The 25,762-nt window shown below is 46.9% G+C and overlaps 1 protein-coding gene across 1 annotated transcript in view; it reads left to right on the forward strand.

Annotated features, from left to right (window-relative positions):
• The window catches only part of LOC115478487, a 526,789-nt gene that overhangs the window by 329,007 nt on the left and 172,020 nt on the right, over positions 1 to 25,762 (forward strand). The window contains exon 6 of the mRNA XM_030215853.1: positions 10,616 to 10,701. Within this exon, the coding sequence (XP_030071713.1) occupies positions 10,616 to 10,701 (86 nt within the window). The remainder of the gene's footprint in view (positions 1 to 10,615; positions 10,702 to 25,762) is intronic.

Below are 25,762 nucleotides of genomic sequence, written 5' to 3' on the forward strand. Positions count from 1 at the left end.
TACATCCACCTGTTCCACTCCACTCATTATTTTATATACCTCTATCATGTCTCCCCTCAGCCGCCTCTTCTCCAAGCTGAAAAGCCCTAGCCTCCTTAGTCTATCTTCATAGGGAAGTCGTCCCATCCCTGCTATTATTTTCGCCCTTCGCTGCACCTTTTCCAATTCTATTATATCTTTCTTGAGATGCAGTGACCAGAATTGAACACAATACTCAGGGTGCAGTCGCACCATGGAGCGATATAACGGCATTATAACATCCTCACACCTGTTTTCCATACCTTTCCTAATAATACCCAACATTCTATTCGCTTTCCTAGCCGCAGCAGCACACTGAGCAGAAGGTTTCAGTGTATTATCGACGACGACACCCAGATCCCTTTCTTGGTCCGTAACTCCTAACGTGGAACCTTGCATGACATAGCTATAATTCGGGTTCTTTTTTCCCACATGCATCACCTTGCACTTGGTCACATTAAACGTCATTTGCCATCTAGCCGCCCAGTCTCCCAGTCTCGTTAGGTCCTTCTGTAATTTTTCACAATCCTGTCGCGAGTTAACGACTTTGAATAACTTTGTGTCATCAGCAAATTTAATTACCTCACTAGTTACTCCCATCTCTAAATCGTTTATAAATATATTAAAAAGCAGCGGTCCTAGCACAGACCCCTGAGGAACCCCACTAACTACCCTTCTCCATTGTGAATACCACCCATTTAACCCCACTCTCTGTTTCCTATCCTTCAACACTGTTTTATTTGGCGCCACTTTTCAAAAAATACGATGCAAGCACTTCTCAAACCTATCACAGCACAGCACTCAAATGCTTTTTAAATCGCTAAAGTTTCCAGTAAAAAAAACCTCCCGTTAAAAAAAAAAAGCATATATTTCAATCATTTCAAATCACCTGACTAATTTACACAGTCTCGTTTTTAATTTTTATCTCACAAACACTGTTTAAATTAGACGTACATCTTCTTTACTCAATCATGTTTAAATACTCTCCGTTGACATTGCAGTTTAATCAGCAAAGATACGCAGACTTCAAGTATCACTATTTTATTTTCATTTCATTTTATTTTACTTTATTTTTATTTTACTTTAATGATATTCTAATACAATTCATATGTTATGATATATAAATATATACATTTATTTTGTATGTTTCATTCAGATAACCAAAGGATTTTACAGCCAGGTCCTGTTGTTAAGCAATACGTTACAACATCAGAGGTACTGATGCAGGAATTACCACTATTGTTAGCAGAATCTGTGGTACTTCAGGAGTCAAACACCACACACCAGAATGAGAGAGAAGTCTTCTTTATTTTCCAGCAAAGTAGAACATCAGCGCTAGCTCTCTCCTTCTCTTCAGCTCTCTGTGTCTTCTCTCTCTGTGTCCTGCGTCTCCTGTCTCTCTCTCTCTCGTCTCGGCTCCTGTCTCTCTCTCGTCTCGGCTCCTGTCTCTAACGTAAGCTGCTTCTGTTCTCATTTATATATGGTCCTAAACCCCTCTAGCCCCCCTTTCTCACCAGATGGTAAGGAATAGATTGATTACCCTGTCTTGAACTAATTATCTCTACACATTTACTCAAAATATCAGTTACATAGGTTTCAGATATTTCCTAAACTGACCTACGACCTGGGGCCTCTCAAACTAGACAATGTGGCACCTATCTCCTGCATTTTATTATTATTAAATTCTCAGATTCCCAGTCAACTTCATACTAACTGGGCTCTGGCATTCATTAAGGGGCCAAGGGGCCAGTCCTACACTTAGCTATAATCCATCAAGGAAAAGAGTTGACTTTTCCTGACCTCTTTCACCTTTTAGCTTCATACACAGAACTAGCTAGGACTGTGGATAATTGAAACCAGATGATGACCTCTTAAACTGCAGACAAATCTCACTTGAAAGTCAGACATTGAATTGAAAAGATATTTTACATAGAGAAATAGAACTTATTAATTAAACAGAATAAAACATATTTTAAAATAAGCAGAAATCAGAATTCCTTATAAGACAAAATCTAAATTATCAAGAATCTCTAAACAGCATTTAGCCTAATCTTTTAAAACTGCCTGCTTGCTGATCCCCTCGAGACTGTCCAGTATGCCTTGCTTAGAATGGCATCCAGATGTGGTTTATTATTATGCCCATGAACTAGCCTTAACAATCCATCACTCAAAAAGGGACAAAGAAAGTTTTATTTCTTGCTGACCTTTCTAACCTCTAGCAAAAGCTAGACATTTGAGTAATTAAACCCAGATGGCATTCTACCACTTTCAGGACTGAACCAAAGTTAAACAGAATTAGCAAATTAATATGATTTCTCTGTCCAGGCTGCCTCAGTACCACTACAATTCAGTGTTTTCAATATAATTTTTTAATTTATAATTCACATTATAAGTTGATGTTCCTTTCGTAGTTCACAATTTCACATAATTTTTATGAATTAACTTTATGTATTTTTTAATGGTTTACATATTCTTTATGCATCAGCATTTTCTGTGATTGTAATCTTAAGTGTCATATTATTGTACTGTTTTGGTTTTGTATGCTCATTGCCAAAAAGTATTTTATGTATTATTTTAGTCAATAGACAATATATATCTATGTCTTTTTTTATGTAGATTCATCAAGACCCCTGAGGCAGGCCTTCGGGCTGAAACACGGCTGTGTCAGGTCATATTTTAAGCAGAGGCGTATCTGGCCTCTGGCGGTAGGGGGGCCAGAGTCAGAGGGAGGGGCACATTTTAGCCCCCCCCCCCCGCCGCCACCGACCCCCGCCGCCATTACCGGACCCCCCACCGCCACCAACGACTCTCTCCACCCCCCTCTCGCCGCCAGCCCTTCCCCGCTGCCTTTTCTTACTTTTGCGCCGAGGTCCACTTCCTCCTGCGCCTTTAAAAATATTTCTTCAGCTGGCAGGGGACCCCAACCCCCGCCAGCCAACCCGAGGTGATGCCTTTCAAGTTCTTTGTCCGCCTTGGCCGACGTGCTGGAGTTGAGCGGCTGAATCCAGTTCGGAGTCTGACGTCGCGAACGTCGCACGACGTCAGACTCTGAACTGGATTCAGCCGCTCAACTCCAGCACATCAGCCATGGCGGACGAAGAACTTGAAAGACATCACCTCGGGTTGGCTGGCGGGGGTTGGGGTCCCCCACCAGCTGAAGAAATATTTTTAAAGGCGCAGGAGGAAGCGGACCTCGACGCAAAAGTAAGAAAAGGCAGCGGGGGAGGGCTGGTGGCGGAAGGGATGCCAGGGCGAAATCTGCAGGGGCCCAGGCCCCTGTAGCCCCACGCAGATACGCCCCTGATTTTAAGGCATTCCCAATAAAGATTTCATTGTTATCCTCTTTGAATCCACCTCACTGTTTTCTTTGTACAGCACAGGCAGTGAAACAGACTGCCTGCAGCCTGTCTTGCCGGGGCCTTTCCTCTGTGCTAACCACCCACAGGAAGTTACATCACAGGAGTGGGACAAGACAGAGGAAAGGCCCCAGCAGGATCAGCCACAGACAGTCTGTTTCACTGCCACTGCCGGTCACACAACAGGACTAGTGAACTCTAGGAGGGGCAGAGAAATACCTACAGCGGACAGAGCCTGGTTTTCTTTCCAGTTTCACTTTCAAGGGAGAAGGAAGGGGACAGCAACCACTGTTCATCATGCCTTAATCCCTCGAGAGGTCAGCTGCTCAATCAGAGAACCTTTTTGTAACTTGGATGTGACTGAAACGGGTATAGATAAAAACATCCTTCTTTTTATACATGGATGTTTCTTCCCATTTGAAAATTGCTGTTAGACATCCTAATTTTGGGGCCTCCCTAGTCCTGCCCAAAACACACCCACAACATGCCCCCATGTTATGTGGATGAACTGCAGTGTGAAACATCCAAATTCTGACTTTCCAAAATCAAGATTTGGATGTTTTTAGCAGATGGACTTTTTAAAGGCATTTTAAGGTGTCTATCCGCTTTGAAAATGATCACTATGGAAAAGCATTTATGAAAAAATGTCCAAGTCAGAAACCTATTTATCTCACATACATTTTCGAACAGGAAAAACATCAGGACTACCTGTTCGAAAATACGTGAGAAAGATGTTCTTGTTCTGAAAACATCCAAACTGAATGTCCAAAATATGAATGCCAAAATAGCAGGCTCAAAAATGTCTATCTGGCATAATTTTTACCAAAATGGCCACACAGACTTCCCTCAAGAGCAGAGGGGAAGCCTAGTGGTCAGTGCAGTGGACTTTACCAAATGGCACTCATGTACCTTAACTCCTATATTATGTGTTCTGCCCCCATTTGTATGGAGGCACACTGTGAATATGTTGAGAATTATTTGTAACAGATTATAGTGTCTGTCTTTCAAATGGATAAGACTACAGATCCCTGTAATCCTGTAATTCCCTGTAATAGGCTCTTTCAGAGTACATGTCCCAGATCATTGTGTCTTGTGGGACTCTTTCTATCAGCTTGCCTGATTCTCTAAGCATGCTGGGCTAGTAGTCCCCCTCTTCATCAGATCTGTTAAGCTGTCTGCAGCATGCTCCTTCTATGATCTAGATGTTAATTTGTGTCTGTTGCATGCAGGGCCGGTCTTAGGCAGAAGCGACTGAGGCGGCCGCATAGGGCCCCTCGCCTAAGGGGCCCCCGCACAGCGCGCCTCAACTCTGCCTCCGCTCCGACCTCCGTTCGCCTCAGACGACGACCGCATCATTCAAGATGATCCCGCGGCTCGGCCGCTCCGCTCCTGCTACCGCTGGCGCGGCGCCCACCCCCGTCTTGGGCCCGCTGAGCCTGCCATCAGCTCCCGAGTCCCCGGACCCCGGCGACAGTAACTTTGCAGCGAGCCAGGCAGTGACGGCCCCGCCCCCGATGGCGACAGACAAATTGCAGCGCGACGGCTCACCTCCAGGCTCCAGCTTTTCACTTCCCGCTCAATGTCCCGCCTTCTGATGAGGTATTTCCTATTTCCGTGAGGGCGGGAATCACTGAGCGGGAAAAGCTGGAGCCTGGTCCGAGGTGGTGAGCCATCGTCGCTGACTGTGGTGCGAGCGAGAGCGCGTGCAGACTCGGTGGAGCCGAGCGAGCAAAGCAACAGACAGGGCTGCCTACAACAGTTGTGCCAATCCATTAAGGCAGGCTGCAAGCCAGGTATGATGATAGCTTTTTTTCTATAGGAAGAACCTTTTTAAATTAAAGTACTGTCTGTCTCTGTGGTGGTGGTTTGAAATGTTTCAGCTGTATGTCCACCATTTTGTCAAAGGTTTTGCCTGCCTGGGACCCTTGCTTCAAGTGAGCAGAGCCACAGTAGTCCCCTTCTTCCCCTTTTCAGTCCCTGCCCACCTCTACCCATAGATATCTTTTTCATCATCTTTTACCTCCCTTCTTCAACGCACCTTAATTTTATTAATTCTTCCTTCTGAGCCTTACTCATCCTCCCCTAAGTGGTCCCATATGCCTCATCCTTCCCCAGGGTTCACCCCAAGTTTCACCTGTACTCCACACTACACCTCAGTCACCCTCCACCCTCCCAGTATCATTCATTCTCTCACTAGTGCTGCCACACATCCCCATCCATCTTCCTCCTTTAGTGCTCTCCCACTTGAGATCCTGTTATCCTTTCCCAATATTTATGTCCAAGCCTCTCATCTCCCCAGTAGCCTGTATTACAGCCTTAAGTCATCCTTGCTGCAATGCTCCCCTAACTTCATTCATCCTTCCGCTCTCACTTATCCTGCCTCCCCAGTGTTTCCCCTATTGTTAGTCACTTAATTTCTCCACTGCTTCCCCAGGTATCTCCCTTCTACTCTCCACATCCAGTGACTCTCCCCTCTTCACCTCCCCCCAGCATCTCTCCCTATCCCTCTATGTCCAGTATCACCCATCTCTCTTTTCCTCTCCATGTCCACTGTTTCCCGGCATTTGTGTCCTATTCCCTTGCACCCCTGGTGGTCTAGTATCTTCTCTACGGTCCCTATTTCATCCCATGGCCTCAGCATGCCCCTTACACCATTTCCCCTCCAAATGGGGCCAGACCTATCACTTAGGCGATTGCCTCGGACAGCAGCAGTACAATCACCATGGCTACCTTCGCCTGTCTCTCAGGTTCCAGTACTGGTCCAGTAGGGGCAAAACCCCTATATTAGTGACCACTTATAGAGCCGGTAACATAGTAACATGGCAGATGACGGCAGAGAAAGACCTGCACGGTCCATCCAGTCTGCCCAACAAGATAAACTCATGTGTGTTACTTTTTTGTGTTACCTGACCTTGATTTGTATCTGCCATTTTCAGGGCACAGACCGTAGAAGTCTGCCCAGCACTAGCCCCGCCTCCCAACCACCAGCTCCGCCTCCCACCACCGGCTCTGCCACCCAATCTCGGCTAAGCTTCTGAGGATTTTTCCTTTATTCTCCTTTGTTATGAGAATTGGAACTACTAATTGTAGTGGACTTGAACTGAATAATTTCTGGGGAGGGGAGGTTTCATAATAGCATTGTGCATATTATTTCAATAAGTTTTTTTGTACAACATTTAGCTTCATTTGTCTTTATTTGAAATTTCATAAATAAAAAAAATTCTAAAAATGGAATAATCTTATCAATGGGGCGGAGCTAGGGTGGGGGCGGAGGTGGGGCGGGGCTAGGATGGGGCCCCGCCAAATTGGTCTGCACAGGGCCCCGCACTTGCTAAGACCGGCCCTGGTTGCATAAGCCCTACAAGCCTTTGTAACTCCATCAAATTTTTCACCACAGTATAAAAGTATAAACAGCAATACTATTCAGCGTGATGCTGAATTTCTCCCAGCTTCTTGCATGGAGAGAGAGCTGGTTGAGAACAAACTCCCAATTTGCAAGGCAAAACTCTTATCCAGCACATCTGATCTGTAAGTTATTTTTCCTTTTTTGATTACTGTATTAAAGAAGATTTTGGTTCAAGAGTTCTGAATCTTCTCATAGTGGTGTTCTATACTCTGGTTTAGACTGCATGCTAATCATTATAGCTCTATTAATTATGTATTGTGAGCTCTCCAGGAAGGTTCAGGATGTGCACACAGGGAAGATGGCAGCTAGGCAGAGCGGAAAGCCGGATAACCCTAGCTAGCCAAAACCAGGACTCAGGACAAACAAGCAGGGACCAGGATGTGCACCCAGAATATACAAGCAGGGAGTAGGACAGGCTGCAAACACAGATGGGGAAACCAGGGCTGAACAGCAGGCTCTAAACACAGACTAAAGGCAGAAGGGCAAGCAGCCCACAGGTACTGGAAACAGAAGGGCAAAAGCCCACACAGAAGACAGGCTCAGAAGCAGCGCAGCAACACACTGACTAATCTGTTGGCCTCTGGGAATAAAAGGAGAGAGTAATCCACCTAAGTGGATGAACACTAACTCCCACATAAAAATAACAGCACAGAAAGAGAGTGGGAAATGGACCAATGACTCCAGATCTAAAAATTCAGTAAAAGAGAGAAAGAAAAGTAGAAATAGCATGGGAAAATAGTAGGGGGAGGGAGAAATGAAACTACAATAAAAGATAGAAAAGGGGGGAATAAGCAGTGACAGAGGGAAGCCCACATGATGACCTACAGGTAATTTTATACAAATGTAAAAGCATCTTCAAAAAGAAACATTTTTAAGATCTGTTTTAAATTTAGCCAGTGAAGTTTGTGATCTAAGGTACAGCGGTATAGAATTCCATAAAGTGGGACCTACAACTGTTAGATTAGGCAAGCTTGGGAGACTTTTTTATATTCTTTCAAGTCCAAAAAATACCCTGGAGTCAGCAGTTCATGCAAACTCAAACTGTTTATTCTTCAACTTTGAAAATTCAGGAACAATATCAACTCTCCAACATTGAAGGCATGTCTTTTAAAACCACAAATCCTACTGGTATTCCCCAGGAGAATTCCTGTATGCTCCTTCCTTGAATTTATGTACAGGTACTTTCCAGCAGGGTTATTTACACTTTTTACATACTCCTGTCCATGCCTATCCCCATAGGTGCCCGGTATAAGAGGCTTGGGGAGGCTAAGCCTCCCCTGCTGCAGCAGGATGGATCAGCTGTGGAGTCCCGCTGCTCTGGGGGGGTTTAAATTGTTGATTTACCTCCATCCTCACAGCAGGAACTGCAGTGAAAGCCTCTCTAGCCTTGTGTAACCAGTTGTAGAAATTGGTTTATGGTTTAATTTGTTTACCTTACTGCTGGGAGAGCAGGGGGTGTTGGCTGGAGGTGTCCTGGGTTGCCAGAGAGATATTTAACGAGGATGACTTCCTGACCTGCACATGAGCAGTTCATACCAAAGAGACTTGCACTGACACCTGAGGACAGATAGCAGTAGAATTGGATACTGGGCCAGCATGATCAGAAAAAGTCACCGGACAACAAAGGTAGAAAAGATCATTTTATTTTCATTATAGTGTTTGGAATATGTCCACTTTGAGAATCAGGTGCTCAACAATAAAAGTTTATATTTATTTACGGCATTTTATCCCACATTAAACATGAATTAGGGTGTTTTGTGGCTCTACATGAGAATTGTTTTATTTATTTGTTACATTTGTACCCCGTGCTTTCCCACTCATGGCAGGCTCAATGTGGCTTACATGGGGCAATAGAGGGTTAAGTGACTTGCCCAGAGTCACAAGGAGCTGCCTGTGCCTGAAGTGGGAATTGAACTCAGTTCCTCAGTTCCCCAGGACCAAAGTCCACCACCCTAACCACTAGGCCACTCCTCCACTCCCTTGTTTCATATTTTTGACGGTCTGCATTCTCCGTATGGGTGGTATATTAGGTTCTGCCCAGTGTAATATTTATGGTACAGTAAGGTTCTGAGTGTGTTTTTGCACAAAGTTGTGCATAGTGTTTTGCAGTTGAGCGATTGTGGTTAGAATATGCTTTGAGCAACCACTTTATTCTTTGACATATGATACTTATCTAATATCTAAATTTAATAAAAGGTATTAATTGTGACTTTTATTTGTATTTATTTTTTCTGTGTGTTATCAGACAATTATGGATTTAAGCTCCACCCCTGGCCCCACCCCTAACCCCATCCCCTTTAGCCTCCCCAAACAGTTGGGCCACCGACCACCTATGCCTATCCCAGAGAATAATGTCCCAAAGGCTGTACTCCTCTTGTTACTCTCAGTCCAGACCCCTCTCTTGTCTGACCTCCCTCCAAGGTGACCTTTGCGATGGCCCACCCTGGCCCTGGGATGGGCAGTCCCTGGCTCTGATCCCATGTTCCCCAGCTGGGTCTCTCCTCTGCCCACTCCTTTTTACAGCCAATGGTTTTACTTTTCTTTAATGGGATTCCCCTTACTCCTCCAGGTCAATGGTAAGGGACCATCAGGCAACAACCCCCACCCCCCAAAGGGCAAACTATCACCTTTATCTTTTATTTCTAGGATAAACAGCACAAAATCTGTTTTACTGTTTTGGGATCTTGCCAGGTACTTCTGACCTGGTTTGGCCACTGTTGGAAACAGGATACTGGGCTTGATAGACTTTCAGTCTGTTCTAGTATAGCAACACTTATTATATTCTTATGTTTTGGGACTTGGATGTTGCTTTCCATTCCATTATCACTGAAAGACTTCCTAATTTTGGGCCTGCTGTAATCCCACACAAAACATGCCTCCAACACACTCCCTTGTTATTTGGAAAAACTTGGTGAAAAATGTCCAAATTCTGCCTCTTCAAAAATCGTGATTTGGACATTTTCGGCAGAAGGATGTTTTTTTTTGTCCCATCTGAGATATCCATCTGCTTTGAAATTAAGCGCCACACTGTTGTAAACCTCTTTGTGCAAGAACTAACAATGGGGAGTGTGGTCAAAGGCATTCTTTATTAAGCACCAGAAAGAGATCCAACACTGGTCCGTATTTTTTTATTTTATTTATTGCATTTGTATCCCACATTATCCCACCTATTTGCAGGCTCAATGTGGCTTACTTAGTTTTGTTAACATTGTCATTACAGGGTGACAGATACATTTAATATTGTGCAGAGGTTAAATAAGGGTAGAAAGAGGAAGGAAAGGAATGATTAAGGTAGTTATAGTAGGTGTGCTATCTTATCTGAGGCAAGCCCTCCTGCCTCAGGGGTCAACTACAATGGTACTTAAATTTCAAGACTGAATAACACAGTGCCTTGAACAGACAGTTCCAAGGTTGAGCAGAGGTAAAAATAAGTGAAGCCGAGGTGTCTCTCTCTCTCTCTCTCTCTCTCTCGCCTATAACCACACTTTCTGTTGGAAGTTCTTGTGTTATCCTCTAGTTCTTAGGTTGCCTTTGGACTTTCATAGAGGATACTTTTCCTGTTTTTCTTTGGACTTTTGGTTGTAAACCTCTTTACTGCACTGTCTAGTCTGAAAGGTGGTTTATCAAGAAATTAAACTAAACACGAATGAACTAAAATACTATCCAAACAATTGAAAATGAAGGTGGGAACTATTCATCTGCCTAATGCCTTCAGAACAATTTCTCATTTTTAAATTTGTTTAAAATTTACTATGTGATTAAAACGGTCAAGTTTGTGTACTGATTTTAATTTGCATACTCCAGCGTTAATATTGATACTTCTTCTCATCAACAGTCTCCAGGTGAGCTGTGTGCTGTCCATTACCCAGCAGCACCTATTTCTACAGCAGAGATAGTGAACGTGTCAGGAGCAGGTGACAGGTAATGATGACTTCCAAAGATACAGTTTCACGCTAGATTCAGTTTCATGCTAGGTTTGGAGACAATAGCAAGAGTTGATACAGTGTTACTAATCTATTCATAATTCTGACATCCTTGCTTTCTCAATCATCCTGCAATGCATTTCCCTCCTCATTCTATAACTTGGCACCTATATTTACCAGCAACAAACAGTACTCCTATTCTCTATAAGTTACAAAGTCTTTATTAGTGAAAATAATTCAGTGCATTAAAAACCTACCAAACAATACCCCTGCAACTCACTCCCACTACCATTCACATTTACACTTGTACCAAGATCACACATGCAAATCCCATCCCAAAAACACTAAGCATAAACCCTAAACTTCAGTTTCTTCAGTCTCTGTATATAATCAAATCACAGGGCTCAGTAAAGATCAATCAATTAGCCATAAATAATAATGGCGTACGGAACCTAGTTTTCAGCAGTAGATGTCACTGCTTACAGTATCCAGTAAGCTCATAAACGAAGAGAGGAAAACTCCTCACTGCAAACAAAGTGAAACCACTGTTCTTGTCCATGTGGTAAAAAACACACACACAGAGGAACAGGGGGGATTGCAAGGTCACAAGAATCTTCTGTGGTTCAGCAAACAGCCATAAAATGTTTCAGGCAAGTGGGAGGCTTTCAGGGATAGATAATTAAACCAACAACTTTGGAGTATACCAACGTTGTTAGTTTAATTATCTATCCCTGGAAGCCTCCCACTTGCCTGAAATGTTTTGTGGCTGCCTTTAATTAAAGGTTTGACTGTTTGCTGATGTAAATATAGAAAAAAAAGAAGCCTTTACCTTGTCCCCCCCCCCCCTTTTTTCTCCAGAGAGGGGGGCATCTTGCAGAGGACAGGGAGGTGCAGAGGTCTCAGGGCAGCACAGCACTGACAGCTTTTAGTTAAAATGTTTAAAGTGTTTAAAATGCTCCAGCACTGTTAAACAAAGAACTCAGGAGTCCATAGCTGCTGGAGGTGTGTTTAAAGTTTCACGAGGTTGAATCTGTGGGAGGATGGGCAGTGGAGCTTGTTACAAAGCTTCTGATTTGCTGTCTGAGGCCCCAGAGCAAGCTGGGAATTAGAGGATGGGCAGTGTGGAAGGCAGCCAATAGGAGCCAGGATCTGCTAAAGGGCACAAATTTGGACCTATGAAATAGCAGGGGGCAGTCTGACCCTTAGATTGGCGCAAATTTCAAGCCAATCCAGGGGACAGGAGGGGTGGAACAAAGAAAAAGTTTTAAAGAAGAAAAACAAGGCAGCCTGGGAAGAAGAAAGAGAAGAAAGGCAAGAGGCAACCCCCCCCCCCCCCCCAAAAAAAAAGAGATGGCTGAAAGCATGGCCTGAGAGAAGAAATCGGACTCAGGCAGAGAGGGGCATACTCAGGCAGGTTGGATGAGGATAAGATCCAATCAAGACAAGAAGAGGCAGCTGCATGCTGATAGAGGACACACTGATGAGCTCCAGATGAAGAGAGAGAGAGAGAGAGAGCTGGTGAGTCCTGAAACAAAATACGGGGTGGTTGTATAGCAGAACAAAAGAAAAGGAGTCATGTTTTGGGAGGTTTAGATAGGAATTTCCCCTGCTTATCTGTTTTATTTGAATCTAGTTAGTCCACAAGTTCCTTGCCAAAGAAACCACTGATTGAGGTTAGCACATACACCGAGCACAGAAAGTCAGGGTTTTCCTTTTTTGAGTTTTTTGAGTCAGAGCAGTAGGTATCCTGGAGTTCCTGAGCCGGTGAGCTGACCTCGCCAACCGAGAAGACGTGGATATGGAGAAGACCAAGGTACCCAACGCAAGAGAGCTGCGATGCTAGCGAAGATTTTGACACACCGGTAATATTTTTGTGTGCACACAAATTAAAAATTATATATATCAGATCTGAGTACACTAATTAGAGCTGTGTACAGGGTTAGGATGTTTTGTGTTGTTGCAGAAGTGGGGTTGGGGTCTTGGTAACTGTGATTGTAATTTTGAACATGTTATTATATTTATTTTCTTTGTAACTTACCACAAAGTGTTTAACACCTTGCACTAGCTTTATCTAATACCATCAAAGCTTAACAATTGGTACCAACCTTTAGGAACATAACCAACAAGTGTTTCTATATATTTTATCATTTAATAAACCTTTAATATTTCTTTTCTTGTTAAATCCCTTGGTTGTGTGGAGTTTATTTGGGAACCCTATTTGAAACTGTGACATTCATATATATTTATTTCTTTAATTATTGTAATCTACCTGCGCCACGACTAGGGGGTTTAGAAGTGGCGTCACGGACATAGGATTTCCTTACCTAGTCCACCATCTTTAGTAAGGATCCTACTTGTGTTAGAATTCTGTTTTAGTATTTAGTGAGAGTTGTGTTCTGTATAAGATCCTTGTCTGGCATATCCTGACAAGAATCTTACTGAAAGTGTTCTGTGCAAGCTTTGCTTTAGCAGGTCTACTTAGTTGTCTGTTGTGTGGCGGTCTGTGAGGCCTCTGGTTCTATGCAGCACACCCAAGAAGGAGCAGAAATGAGTGCCGACTGGAAAGAGGAGTTTGAAGCCCTGAAGCAGCTGTACCAGAAACAAACAGCAGCCTGGGAACAAGAAAAAGAGGCTCAGCAGGAATCCTGTCGCTTGGCCAGGACGATTATAGAAAAGTTTAGCCAGCCGCCACCAGCGCCTCCCCCAGCTCAAGTCCCCGCTCTCTACATACCGAAAGACAAACTGATTTCAGTGGCCATCAGCAGAAGGCTGGCGACCTCTCAGTGGAAGAATGGACCAAGAAGATCAGATCTGCCCTGAAGGTCTTGAGAGTTCCCCCTGAACATCAGTGGGATGTAGTTCTTTATCATCTGAAGGGGTCCGCCTATAACGTAATGAAGCTGTACAGTCCCCAAAACAGAGGAGACGTAGCAGCCCTATTCAAGAAACTTGGTGAAGAGTTTGGAGACAAAGTCCCTCTCACTGTAAGGCTGTCAGAGTTCTATGCGCGAAGGCAGTTGCCTGGGGAGACTATACGTGCGTTTGGGTGTTGTCTGCAGGAGCAAGCTGCCAAAATCCTGAACAGGAGAGCCACTGCCATAGAGAACGTAGAGAGGGCACTTAAAGAGGTTCTCATTGTAGGGTTGAATGATGCGGCCCTAAGGAGAGAAGTCAAGAGGCAGGAAGCCCAGTTTGAAGAGCTATCCTACGAAGACCTACTCTCATTGCTAATTAAGTGGTCAGAGGAAGAAGAGAGCATTCCAGTAGAAGGAGATCGTAACCCTAGGCTCCTGTCGAGGAGAAGTGAGGCCAGCATGAAAGCTGCAGTCGGAGAACCAGATGGGTTGTCTGAAGCCATACAACAGCTGTGTGCTGTTGCTGAGAGATTGGGTAAAGGCCTGGAACAGAGATAACAAGAACTTATGCAAGACATGGGCCAACGGACAGAAAGTCAAAACAGGCCCTACCAGGGTGGCAGAGCTCTGCCAAAATGGAACCCACCCAGGCGAAACGAGAGGGGACAACTTAACTGTTATCGTTGTCAAGAACCTGGTCACATAAGCAGATATTGTCGAAGCGAAAGAGTCCCAGAAAGTAGCGGAAGGGGACCTCGGGAAGGCGAGCAGGGAGCTCGCGATGGGAGATCTGCAGAGGCCCCCAGGGCGAGTGGCAGGAAGGAAGCGACACAGGAAGTGCAAAGGAGAGATTCCTCCCTACCTTGTACGTCATGTGAGCAGGGGCAGGTTACCAACATTGGCAGTAAAATGTGCATCCCCGAGGCCCAGAAGAGAGAAAGCGCCATTGGACCAAGACCCGTTTTTGAAGTGCTTATGGGTGGAGTGCCAGTAAATTGTTTAATAGACACCGGCTCTGAAGTGTCTACAATTACAGCTAGCCACTTCTATACCAAGCTAACGACAAAGCCAAAATTGCTAGATGCTCCATGGATCAAATTGACAGCGGCAAATGGATTGGAGTTCCCAGTAATCAACTGTTTAGTGACTGACGTGACCTGCTTTGGCCATACCGTCCCTGATAGGTGCATATTTGTCACCCAAGATGAGGCCTGGAGTGACGAAGTTCCTGGCTTGATTGGCACAAATGTATTGAAAGACATTAGAGACCTTTTGCCTGGTGCTTCCAACAGTACTACTGCCACTCCTAAACATGTTTGTAAGATTGTCGCCCAGATTTGGCAAGGATACCAGCAACTGGATCAAGAGGGACCGATTGGTTTTGTTAAGCTGCTGGGGAGCAAAAGAGTGGTCATCCCTCCATTGACAGAAAGAATCACCCAGGGTATCTGTCACCAGATCCGGTCCCTACCTGCATGTCCAGTCCTTGTTGAACCCACGCCAACTATCACTTCTCCAGAGGGTGATGGTGACCAAAATACTTGCTAATGCCGAAGAGGGGAAAGTGCCTATCTGAGTGTTGAACTTGAGAAACAAAACCATACAGATGCGCCCGTGAGCGCGCATAGCAGAGCTAGCTGCTCTGCAGAGCATAGAGACAGTACCTCAGAAAAAGGTGAGGTTTGACGAAGCTGAATCTGAGATTGTGGTGACTCCCATAGATGAGGAGAATTTGGAGAACAGCCTAGTCCCTACACCGCAGGTCAGGTGGGAAAATCTAACCATCCTGCAGACGGAAGAGGTGGAAGGATTGTTACAGAGGCACCGAGATGTGTTTTCTAAAGACGAGGGTGACATTGGGTCTACCACCCTCGTAAGACACTACATCAACACAGAGAATGTAGTTCCCATAAAACAGCCGTACCGGAGAGTGTCACCTCACATATATGAGGAATTCAAGAGGCTCATCCAAACACTGGTAGACCAGAAGATCCTGCAAAGGAGTTGCAGTCCATGGACATCCCCGGCAGTGATCGTACAAAAGAAGGATGGAGGGATACGGTTTTGCGTGGACTATAGGAGGCTAAACCAAGTGACAGTGAAAGATGCGTACCCCCTCCCATGAATTGAAGAGTCACTGGATGCTTTGGGAAAAGCCAAAAACTTTTCGTCACTTGACTTAATGTCTGGCTACTTCCAAGTAGCAATGGCTGAAGGAGACAAGGCCAAAACGGCTGTGACTACACCATTCGGTCTCTTTGAATGGAATCGGATGCCGTTTGGATTGAGCAATGCACCTGCTCATGGAACTCCCGACTCATGGAACTGGTCTTCAATGACTACGTGTTCAACATTCTCTTACTATACCTGGATGACATCCTGATATTTTCCGCATCATTCGAAGATCATGTGGACCGCCTAGAGAAAGTGTTCTCCAGACTTAAAGAACATGGGTTGAAGCTAAAGCCGTCCAAATGCTGCTTGTTTGAGAGAGAAGTGAAGTTTTTGGGCCATGTGGTGTCTGAGGAGGGAGTCACAGCAGACCAGAGTCCTGAAAGACTGGCCAATTCCAAAGACAGCCAAAGATGTCCGTAAGTTTGTCGGGTTTACAAGTTACTACAGGTGATTTGTTCCTGGGTATGCACAGATAGTGAAACCACTACATGTGCTAATGGGCAAACCTACAAAGCCAAGTGTGACCTCCTTCGTGTGGACCGTGGAGTGCCAGAAGGCCTTTGATGTGCTAAGAGAGAAGTTGATGTCACCACCAGTCCTGGTATATCCCAATTTCGGTAGACCATTCATACTGACTACTGACGCCAGCCGGAGTGGGTTAGGAGCAGTACTTAGTCAAGAACAAAATGGTGTGGAATGGGTAATCGCCTATGCCAGCCGGGACCTACACAAAAGCGAGAGAAATGACAAAAACTATAGTCCTTTTAAATTGGAGCTCCTTGCTCTGAAATGGGCGATTACAGAGAAGTTTCGCGACTACCTGGTATACAAAAAGTTCATTGTGAAGACAGACCACAATCCCCTGAGATACTTAGATACAGCGAAGGTGTCAGCAGTAATCCAACGTTGGCTAGCCCAGTTGGCTGACTTCAACTTTGAGGTGCAATATAAGCCTGGAAGACAGAATACCAATGCTGACATACTGTCCAGATTACATGAATCAGAGGCTGGGGGAGATGGTGGTGCGAATCCTGGATAGCGGAGGGCAACGAGATTCAGCAGCGGTTCCAAGCCCAAAGCCAAAGCATCCGTTCTACAGCCAATAACCCTCCTGTGAGAGAACCAGAGTCTGAAGTGTTCTACCTGTCTGACCTCACTGTGAGAGAGCTACAGAGAACAGATCGCACCTTAAACCCCATAATCGAAGCTCTCTTGAGTGCCAGGACAGAAGATTTTGAGACTTGGTCCGAAGACAGCAAAAAGCTTTGGAAAATGCGAGGGAGACTGAAGTTGAAAGATGGCCTCTTATACAGAGTGATTAAGAACCCCAGAGACCAAGAGCAAATTGATCAGTTAGTAGTCCCAGAGTGTTTAAAAGCAGAAATCTTGTCCACCTACCATGATGAAATGGGACACAGAGCTGAGGAGGCACTGACAAGAGCCATCCAAAGAAAATACTGTTGGTTGCAAATTCATGATGATGTCCGAAAGTGGGGACGAGACTGTGAACGCTGTCTCTTGGCAAGAGATTTGGCACCCAGAGAGAAAGTCCCTCTAAATTGTTTCAAGACTTCATATCCATTAGAAGTCCTTGCACTAGATTTCACAGCTCTGGAACCAGAAGATAGCGGGGTTGAAACTGTTTTGATTATAACCGACATGTTCACCCGGTATACTGTGGCAGTCCCTACTAGAGACCAGACTGCATTGACTGCTGCCAGAGCCCTAGTCGAACACTGGATAGTCCACTATGGTGCCCCAAAACGACTACACTCAGACCAGGGCCGGGCTTTTGAATCAGAGGTGATCAAGAACCTCTGCCAGTTATACGGGATAAGAAAGAGCCGAACAACGCCCTATCAACCTCAAGGAAATGGGCAATGTGAGCGCTTCAATCGAACCCTGCATGAAATGCTGAGGACACTACCACCCTCCAAGAAGAGACACTGGGGTGACTACCTACCTGAACTGATGCTTGCCTACAATAGTCAGATTCACCAATCGACAGGTTACACCCCATTCTACCTCATGTTTGGGAGGGATCCATGAATGTTCTCAGATGTGTTTGCTAGAGAGGAGGATGGCACCGCAGCAAACTTGGACGGCTGGGTCAAACAACATTATGACAAGATGGCCTTGTCATGGGAAATCGCCAGACAGGTGGCCGAGAAGAAGGGGCAGACCCGGAAGAGGTGCTACAACCGGAGAGCAAAGGGGGCCCTACTGAAGAAAGGAGGCAGGGTGTTGCTGCGAGTCCAGAGATTTGCCGGCCTCCACAAGATTCAGGACCTGTGGGATGACAGAATATATGTGATAGACCAGGTGAACGAACCTGGGGGAAGTAGCCTCAAAGTTGTCCCTGAGGAAGGTGGTCCTGTCAAAGTAGTGTACAGAAACCATGTGAAGGTGTTACCCAATGCCATGTGTGATTTAGGGTCCACCTTGGGGTTACCTGAGATACCAGATACTGGAGATAGTGAGAATGATGACGATGAAAATGACAGTGTACTGTATTTGTTATTGGGAGAGCCTGGTACTTACGTTGCAGAGGAAGATGTAGTCCCGAACAGAGAAGTACAAGATTGGGAGGTGGAACCTGATGTAGAGGGGGAAGTAGAACCCGAAGTAATAGGAGAGGAGGCTGGTGTTGGCCCTCATGAATATCCCCCCAGGAGGTCCTCCCGATCAAATAAAGGGAACCCTTACAGGTATCTGTCAGATAATTACTACCTGTATTGAGACAGGCAGAGAAATGGGAGAATTGTTACTGTGGTGGGCCTGACCTAAAACTGTGAATGTGATGTGGTATGTTGAAGTGTTAGGAGAAATGTTGGGAGCAACATTTGTGTACCCCGGGAGAAGTGGAAATATAGAAAAAGAGGAAGCCTTTACCTGGTCCTCCCCCTTTTTTCTCCAGGGAGGGGGGCATCTTGCAGAGGACAGGGAGGTGCAGAGGTCTCAGGGCAGCACAGCACTGACACCTTTTAGTTAAAATGTTTAAAGTGTTTAAAATGCTCCAGCACTGTTATACAAAGAACTCAGGTGTCCATGGCTGCTGGAGGTGTGTTTAAAGTTTCACGAGGTTGAATCTGTGGGAGGATGGGCAGTGGAGCTTGTTACAAAGCTTCTGATGTGCTATCTGAGGCCCCAGGGCAAGCTGGGAATTAGAGGATGGGCAGTGTGGAAGGCAGCCAATAGGAGCCAGGATCTGCTAAAGGGCACGAACTTGGACCTATGAAATAGCAGGGGGCAGTCTGACCCTTAGATTGGCGCGAATTTCAAGCCAATCCAGGGGACAGGAGGGGTGGAACAAAGAAAAAGTTTTAAAGAATCAAGCAAGGCAGCCTGGGAAGAAGAAAGAGAAGAAAGGCAAAAGGCAACCCCCCCCCCCCCCCAAAAAAAAAAAAAAAAAGAAATGGCTGAAAGCATGGCCTGAGAGAAGAAATCGGACTCAGGCAGAGAGGGGCATGCTCAGGCAGGTTGGATGAGGATAAGATCCAATCAAGACAAGAAGAGGCAGCTGCATGCTGATTGAGGACCCACTGATGAGCTCCAGATGAAGAGAGAGAGAGCTGGTGAGTCCTGAAAAAAAATACGGGCACTCAGGCAGCGAGAGAAGCAGAGGAGGAGGAGAAAGGAGGTCTGGCACAAGCTGGGCCAGAAGATTTGCTGTAACACTGGGAAGCTGAGACGTGTTGGGAGCAGTGCAGAACGGAATAGAACCATCTCAAAGAGGTCTACCCAGTGTATCCGTGTGTGTGTGTGTGTGTGTCTGCTTGTCCAGAGAGGAGAGGGAGAGCCGGCCGTGTGACTGTCCTGTAAAGAAGAGGCTTACCTGGAGAGGGAAGAAGCTCCATAAGGAGAGAGACAGAGAGACAGCCCCCCCCCCCCTTGCACTGAGTGCCCAGACTAAAAGGGAACTTTTTTTTTAGTGCCTGCCTCAGGAGGGTCCAGCCCAGAAGCTTGCTGGTTTGAGTGTCCACAGAGAGAGAGAGAGAGAGAGAACCCCCTCTTTGCACTGAGTGCCCAGACTAAAAAGGAACTTTTTCTTTGAGTGCCTGCCTCAGGAGAATCCAGACAGAAGCTGCCCAGCCTAAGCCTCGAGTCCTGCGAGTGCCTGCCTCTATGAGATTTAGTTTAGCAGTCCATCAATGTGATTAGGGGTGGTTGTATAGCAGAACAAAAGAAAAGGAGTCATGTTTTGGGAGGTTTAGATAGGAATTTCCCCTGCTTATCTGTTTTATTTGAATCTAGTTAGTCCACAAGTTCCTTGCCAAAGAAACTACTGATTGAGGTTAGCACATACACCGAGCACAGAAAGTAAGGGTTTTCCTTTTTTGAATTTTTTGAGTCAGAGCAGTAGGTATCCTGGAGTTCCTGAGCCGGTGAGCTGACCTCGCCAACCGAGAAGACGTGGATATGGAGAAGACCAAGGTACCCAACGCAAGAGAGCTACGATGCTAGTGAAGATTTTGACATACCGGTAACATTTTTGTGTGCACACAAATTAAAAATTATATATATCAAATCTGAGTACACTAATTAGAGCTATGTACAGGGTTGGGATGTTTTGTGTTGTTGCAGAAGTGGGGTTGGGGTCTTGGTAACTGTGATTGCAATTTTGAACATGTTATTATCTTTATTTTCTTTGTAACTTACCACAAAGTATTTAACACCTTGCACTAGCTTTATCTAATACCATCAAAGCTTAACAATTGGTACAAACCTACTACTACTACTACTACTTAACATTTCTAGAGTGCTACTAGGGTTACGCAGCGCTGTACAGATTAATAAAAGGACAGTCCCTGCTCCAAGTAGCTTACAATCTAATGGGAGAAATGTCAAATAGGGGCAGTCTAGATTTCCTGCATAGAGGTATGGTGGTTAGGTGCCAAAGGCGACATTGAAGAGGTGGACTTTGAGCAAGGCTTTGAAGATGGGCAGGGAGGGGGCCTGGCGTATGGGCTCAGGGAGTTTATTCCAGGCATGGGGTGAGGCGAGGCAGAAAGGGCAGAGCCTGTAGTTGGCGGTGGTGGAGAAGGGTACTGAAAGGAGGGATTTATCTTGAGAACGGAGGTTATGGGTAGGAATGTAAGGGGAGATGAAGGTAGAGAGGTAGGGAGGGGCTGTAGATCGAGTGCATTTGTAGGTTAAAAGGAGAAGCTTAAACTGTATGCAGTACCTGATCGGAAGCCAGTGAAGTGATTTGAGGAGAGGGGTGATATGAGTGTACCGGTTCAGGCGGAAGATAAGACGTGCAGCAGAGTTTTGAACGGACTGAAGGGGAGATAGATGGCAAAGTGGGAGGCCAGAGAGGAGTAGGTTGCAGTAGTCAAGGCGAGAGGTAATGAGAGAGTGGATGAGAGTTCAGGTGTGCTCAGAGAGGAAAGGGCGAATTTTGCTGATGTTACAGAGGAAGAAGCGATAGGTCTTGGCTATCTGCTGGATATGCGCAGAGAAGGAGAGGGAGGAGTCGAAGATGACCCCGAGGTTGCGGGCAGATGAGACGGGGAGGATGAGGGTGTTATCAACAGAGACAGAGAGTGAAGGGAGAGGAGTAGTGGGTTTGGGAGGGAAGACAATAAGCTCGGTCTTGGCCATGTTCAGTTTCAAGTGGCGGTTGGACATCCAGGTCGCAATGTCGGCTAAGCAGGCCGATATTTTAGCCTGGGTTTCTGCAGTGATGTCTGGTAACATAGTAACATAGTAGATGACGGCAGAAAAAGACCTGCACGGTCCATCCAGTCTGCCCAACAAGATAAACTCACATGTGCTACTTTTTGTGTATACCTTACCTTGATTTGTACCTGTCCTTTTCCGGGCACAGACCGTATAAGTCTGCCCAGCAATATCCCCGCCTCCCAACCACCAGTCCCGCCTCCCACCACCGGCTCTGGCACAGACCGTATAAGTCTGCCCAGCATCATCTCCGCCTCCCGCCACCGGCTCTGCCACCCAATCTCGGCTAAGCTCCTTAGGATCCATTCCTTCTGAACAGGAGTCCTTTATGTTTATCCCACACATGTTTGAATTCCGTTACCGTTTTCATTTCCACCACCTCCCACAGGAGGGCATTCCAAGTGTCAGTTGTTGTCAGACATAGGACAGGAAGGAGGTGCTGTCAGAGGCTCTGAGGAAAGGGAGCCAGGCCTGGTCCCTTCCCCAGCTAGGCGGAGGGGTCCTGGGGAGAGAGGCCCAGGAAACTCCCAGGCTATGGGGCCTACAAGGCCGAAGGGTCTGAAGGCCCGGCGGAGTAGCTCTCAGCCAGCCCCTCCTCCAGCACGAAGGGAGCGTAGTCCCCTGGACCGTAAAGCTTCCAGGGCCAGGGAGGATTGTGGATCTGGCGCCTCCTCCATGACCCAGCGGCGTCCAGGTAAGGAGCCTGAAGATCATGGGGGAGGAAGGAGGAAGGTTGAGGCCCTAAAGGTGCAGACCCAGAAGGAGCAAGGACAAGAAGGAATGGAGGTGGGGCAGGAGGCCCAGTTGGGATTTGAGGAAGCCGGCAGTGAAGAAGAGTGGTCAGAAGAAGGGGAGGAGGCCGGTGAGTGGGAGAAGATGGACCCAGGACAGTGTGCCAGAGAAACGGTGGAGCGGGTGAGGCACATCAAGTCTCTGGAGAAGGAAATAGAGGAGCTGGGGAAACGGTTGAAAATGACTAAAGCCATGAGTAGGCTTGCCCCAGCAGAGCATGGTCAAAAGTATAAGACGGAAGAAAAGCGCTTAACAAAGTTGCTGAAACAGAAGGAAAAAAGAATTGCTTGTTTTAAAACAGGCTCTGCAAATCCCTTGAGGGAGGTTTATGAGAATCAAGAGAGGATGCAGGCTGGTACATCTAAAACTATGAGCCAGGAGGTTTTCTCCCCAGCACAGGAATCTACCAGTTTAAACTCAGGAACATTGTTTCACAAAAGGCAGTTGGTAACAGAGATTGTACAAAGTCCAAACAGTCAAAGTACATTGCAAACTATGAAAGCCCTGATGAGCCCAAGGGAAGAGGGAGTACTCAGGTTGGATACGGTTCCAGGAGAAGGGGGAGGGGTGGATTGTTTGGCCTCAGGTATTCCGGTAGAACAGAAAGGAAAAGACACAAAGTTACAACACTGTCATATTATTGAAACGAATGGAGACAGGCTTTTCACCCAGGACAATTGTTCAGTACCCACTAGTGGGGAAGAAGAACAGGGTGTGGAAAAAAGTATTGAACTTACCTGTATGGAGAGATTGCAAGAGAAGCAAAAGCCAGCAGGCTTCCAACTGCAGGAGCACTCCAAAGGTGCTCTGATTGAGGCAGCAGTGTCTGGTAATCAACTATCATCAGCTGTGCAGCTTGGCTCAGAGCAGGTCTGCCCGCGAGGTCAGGACGGACAGGAGGAAGAATCAGGAGAGGTCTCTGTTCAATCTGCAGTCAAGGTTGCAGGGGACCTGCTAGGGTATGGTTCCCAGGACATGGAGAATCAGCAGGAGAAAGAGGAGCGGGAACAGGAGTTGCATGGAATGGAGCAGGACATTGGACCAATTGCTCAGTCCAGAGTAGGCTCTGAAAGTGCACTAACTGCTAAAGCTCCTGATGTCCCAGTTGAAGGTCTGGGTTTGAACTGGTTGAGGGGGGGCTGTGTGCGAGGGGAGGGTGGGGGGCGGGGGGAGGGTCTTGGTCAAGAGAGGGGTATGCTTTCTTGTCGGCAGGTGGGGGAGGGGGATGTGGGGAGCCGGGATTCGGAGGAAGGGAAGAAGGGTATGGGAGAAGTGAGGGGGGGCGGGGGAGGGGCAGGGTGCTCTTTCCTTTGCGGCGGTGGTGAGGGGGGAGGGGGGAGGGGAGATGGGGGGGCGGCCAGTGCCTGTGGAGGGATCAAGGGGGAAAGGGGGGGAAGGGAGAGGGGCGGGGCAAATCCCCAAACGAAGGAATGTTGTGCAGATTAGATGGGTGGGGGAGGGGGCTATGCCTTCTCGGGAGATGGTTTTGAGGATGGTCATGGGTCTGGGGTTTGTGCCGGAGGACTTCTATGCCTGTATTCACCCAGTTAATTTGCCTGAGTACGATGTTAGTTTTCTAACGCAGAGGGGTATGGAAATCTTTTGGGAAAGGTATGAGGAGGTGAAAGGAAGGGGAGATTGGAGCAATTATGTGGTTATTCCTATTAGTAGACCTGACTTGGTGCAAGTCACTGTATTGGTACGAAACGAGTCCATTTCAGGGGCAGACCTGGCCTACTGGTTACAGAGGCATGCAGATTTGAGAACCCCGTTATCCAAACTCCCGGATCCAAGTAGGGTGTGGGCAGGGGGGTGGGGGGCTTGGGTTAAGCTAAGACAGGAAGGGCAAGTGGTCAAGCACATTCCTTCTGCGGCTTTTATTGGCCGGGACAGGATTCTCTGTTTTTACAAGGGACAGCCACGGCAGTGTTTCCGTTGCGGATCCTTTCGCCATTATAGTATGTCTTGCCCAGTACAACAGTGTGTAAAGTGCGGGAGTAAGGAGCACTATACAGAAAATTGTTCCTCTATCCGTTGCAATTTGTGCGGGGGTCTGGGGCATGCCTTTAGAGACTGCCCGAGGGCGCGTCATAATAGGAGGGATGAGGGCAGGGGGAATATGATTCGGGGAGAGGGGCAGGATCTAGGTCAGGGTTCTGGGGGTCTGGGGGTTGGGAGGGCTTGGGAGGAAGGGGGAGGTTTGGGGGTACAGGGGAGGGGTGGTTTGCAGGGGGAAGAGGAGGGTTTACGGTTAGAGGAGGGCGGGGGTCTAGAGAATAGAGGGGGACAGGAGGGGGAGGGAAAGGGAGAGTGGGTTCAAGTGTCAAAATTAAAGAAACGGAAGGTTTCAAAGGGTAAGGGTTTGACATTACAGGGGTCGCCTGGGGTGGGGCAGGGGGGTAATCGATTTCAGATTTTGGAAGAAGAGGATGGGGGGGCAGAGATACAGGGGGAGGGGGATGATGGGGAGAAGGGACCTCAGGAAGAGGGAGGAGGGGAGAGGAGTCGGGGAAAGGATAAGGGGGAAAGGAGTCAAGGTAGGAAGGGAAGGGGTACCCATGACGAGGAGGGGGGGATGGAAGTGGAAGATGCTGGGGTTGGGGAGGAGGAGGGGGTTCCGGTAGGGAAGGGTGGGGGGGGGTAAGAGGAGGATGGGGCAGGGGGTGGTTAGCCAGGAGCAGGCTCAAGGGGACGGTAGTGTAGAGGTAGGAAAGGAGGGGGAGGGGGTGCAGAGGGGAGAGGTTCAAGAGGGGAAGGTTGCAGGGAGGGATTCCGTAGGGTTTAAAAAGAAGAAAGGGAGGAAGAAAGGAATGAGGGAGGGGGGAGGGGAAGGTGGGGATCAGGATACAAGGATAAGGGACTGGGCGGCAGAGATAGGGGATAATGGAGAGGAGGATTACATTCTGGGTAGCAGGTTGCCACAGAGAGTAGATAGTATGCAAAGGAAGGAGGAGAGTGAGGAGTTGCATGAGTCCTAATGGGGGGTATGGCAGGGCTTCTTCTGACGTTCGCCACCCTAAATGTAGCGAGTGTGGCTTCCCAGAGAGCTCAGTGTTTGGCCTATGAGTGCTTTTCTCAGGTTAAGGCCGATTGTTTTCTGATTCAGGAAACGCGTTTGCAGAACCTGGAGCAGCTGAGAAGGGCGCGCAGGGATTGGAGATGGGGACCCTCGGTGTGGGGGCTGGCAGGGGAAAGATATGGGGGAGTGGGGATTTTATTTAAGTCACATAAGGTGGAAATTCAGCGTGTGATGGAACTCGGGGTGGGGAGGTGTTTAGTGGTAGACGTATTATGGCAGGGTATGGCGTTGCGTATTATTAATCTTTATGGGCCACAGACTAGGAAGGAGCGCAGTTTGTTATTAGGGAAGATCAGGCCTTACTTGTTTACTGCACGCCAGGTAATTTGGGGGGGAGATTTCAATTTAATTCTTAGGAAACAGGATAGTGGGGGTACTAAGGTACAGGTGACATATGATGGGGTGCGCTTGCTCGGGATCATGAAAGAGGGGGGGTTGATAGATGTTCACATAGAACATTTCCCAGATGAGGATGG

This window comes from Microcaecilia unicolor, chromosome 10 (assembly GCF_901765095.1).
Source record: "Microcaecilia unicolor chromosome 10, aMicUni1.1, whole genome shotgun sequence".
NCBI classification, from domain to species: Eukaryota; Metazoa; Chordata; class Amphibia; order Gymnophiona; family Siphonopidae; genus Microcaecilia; species Microcaecilia unicolor.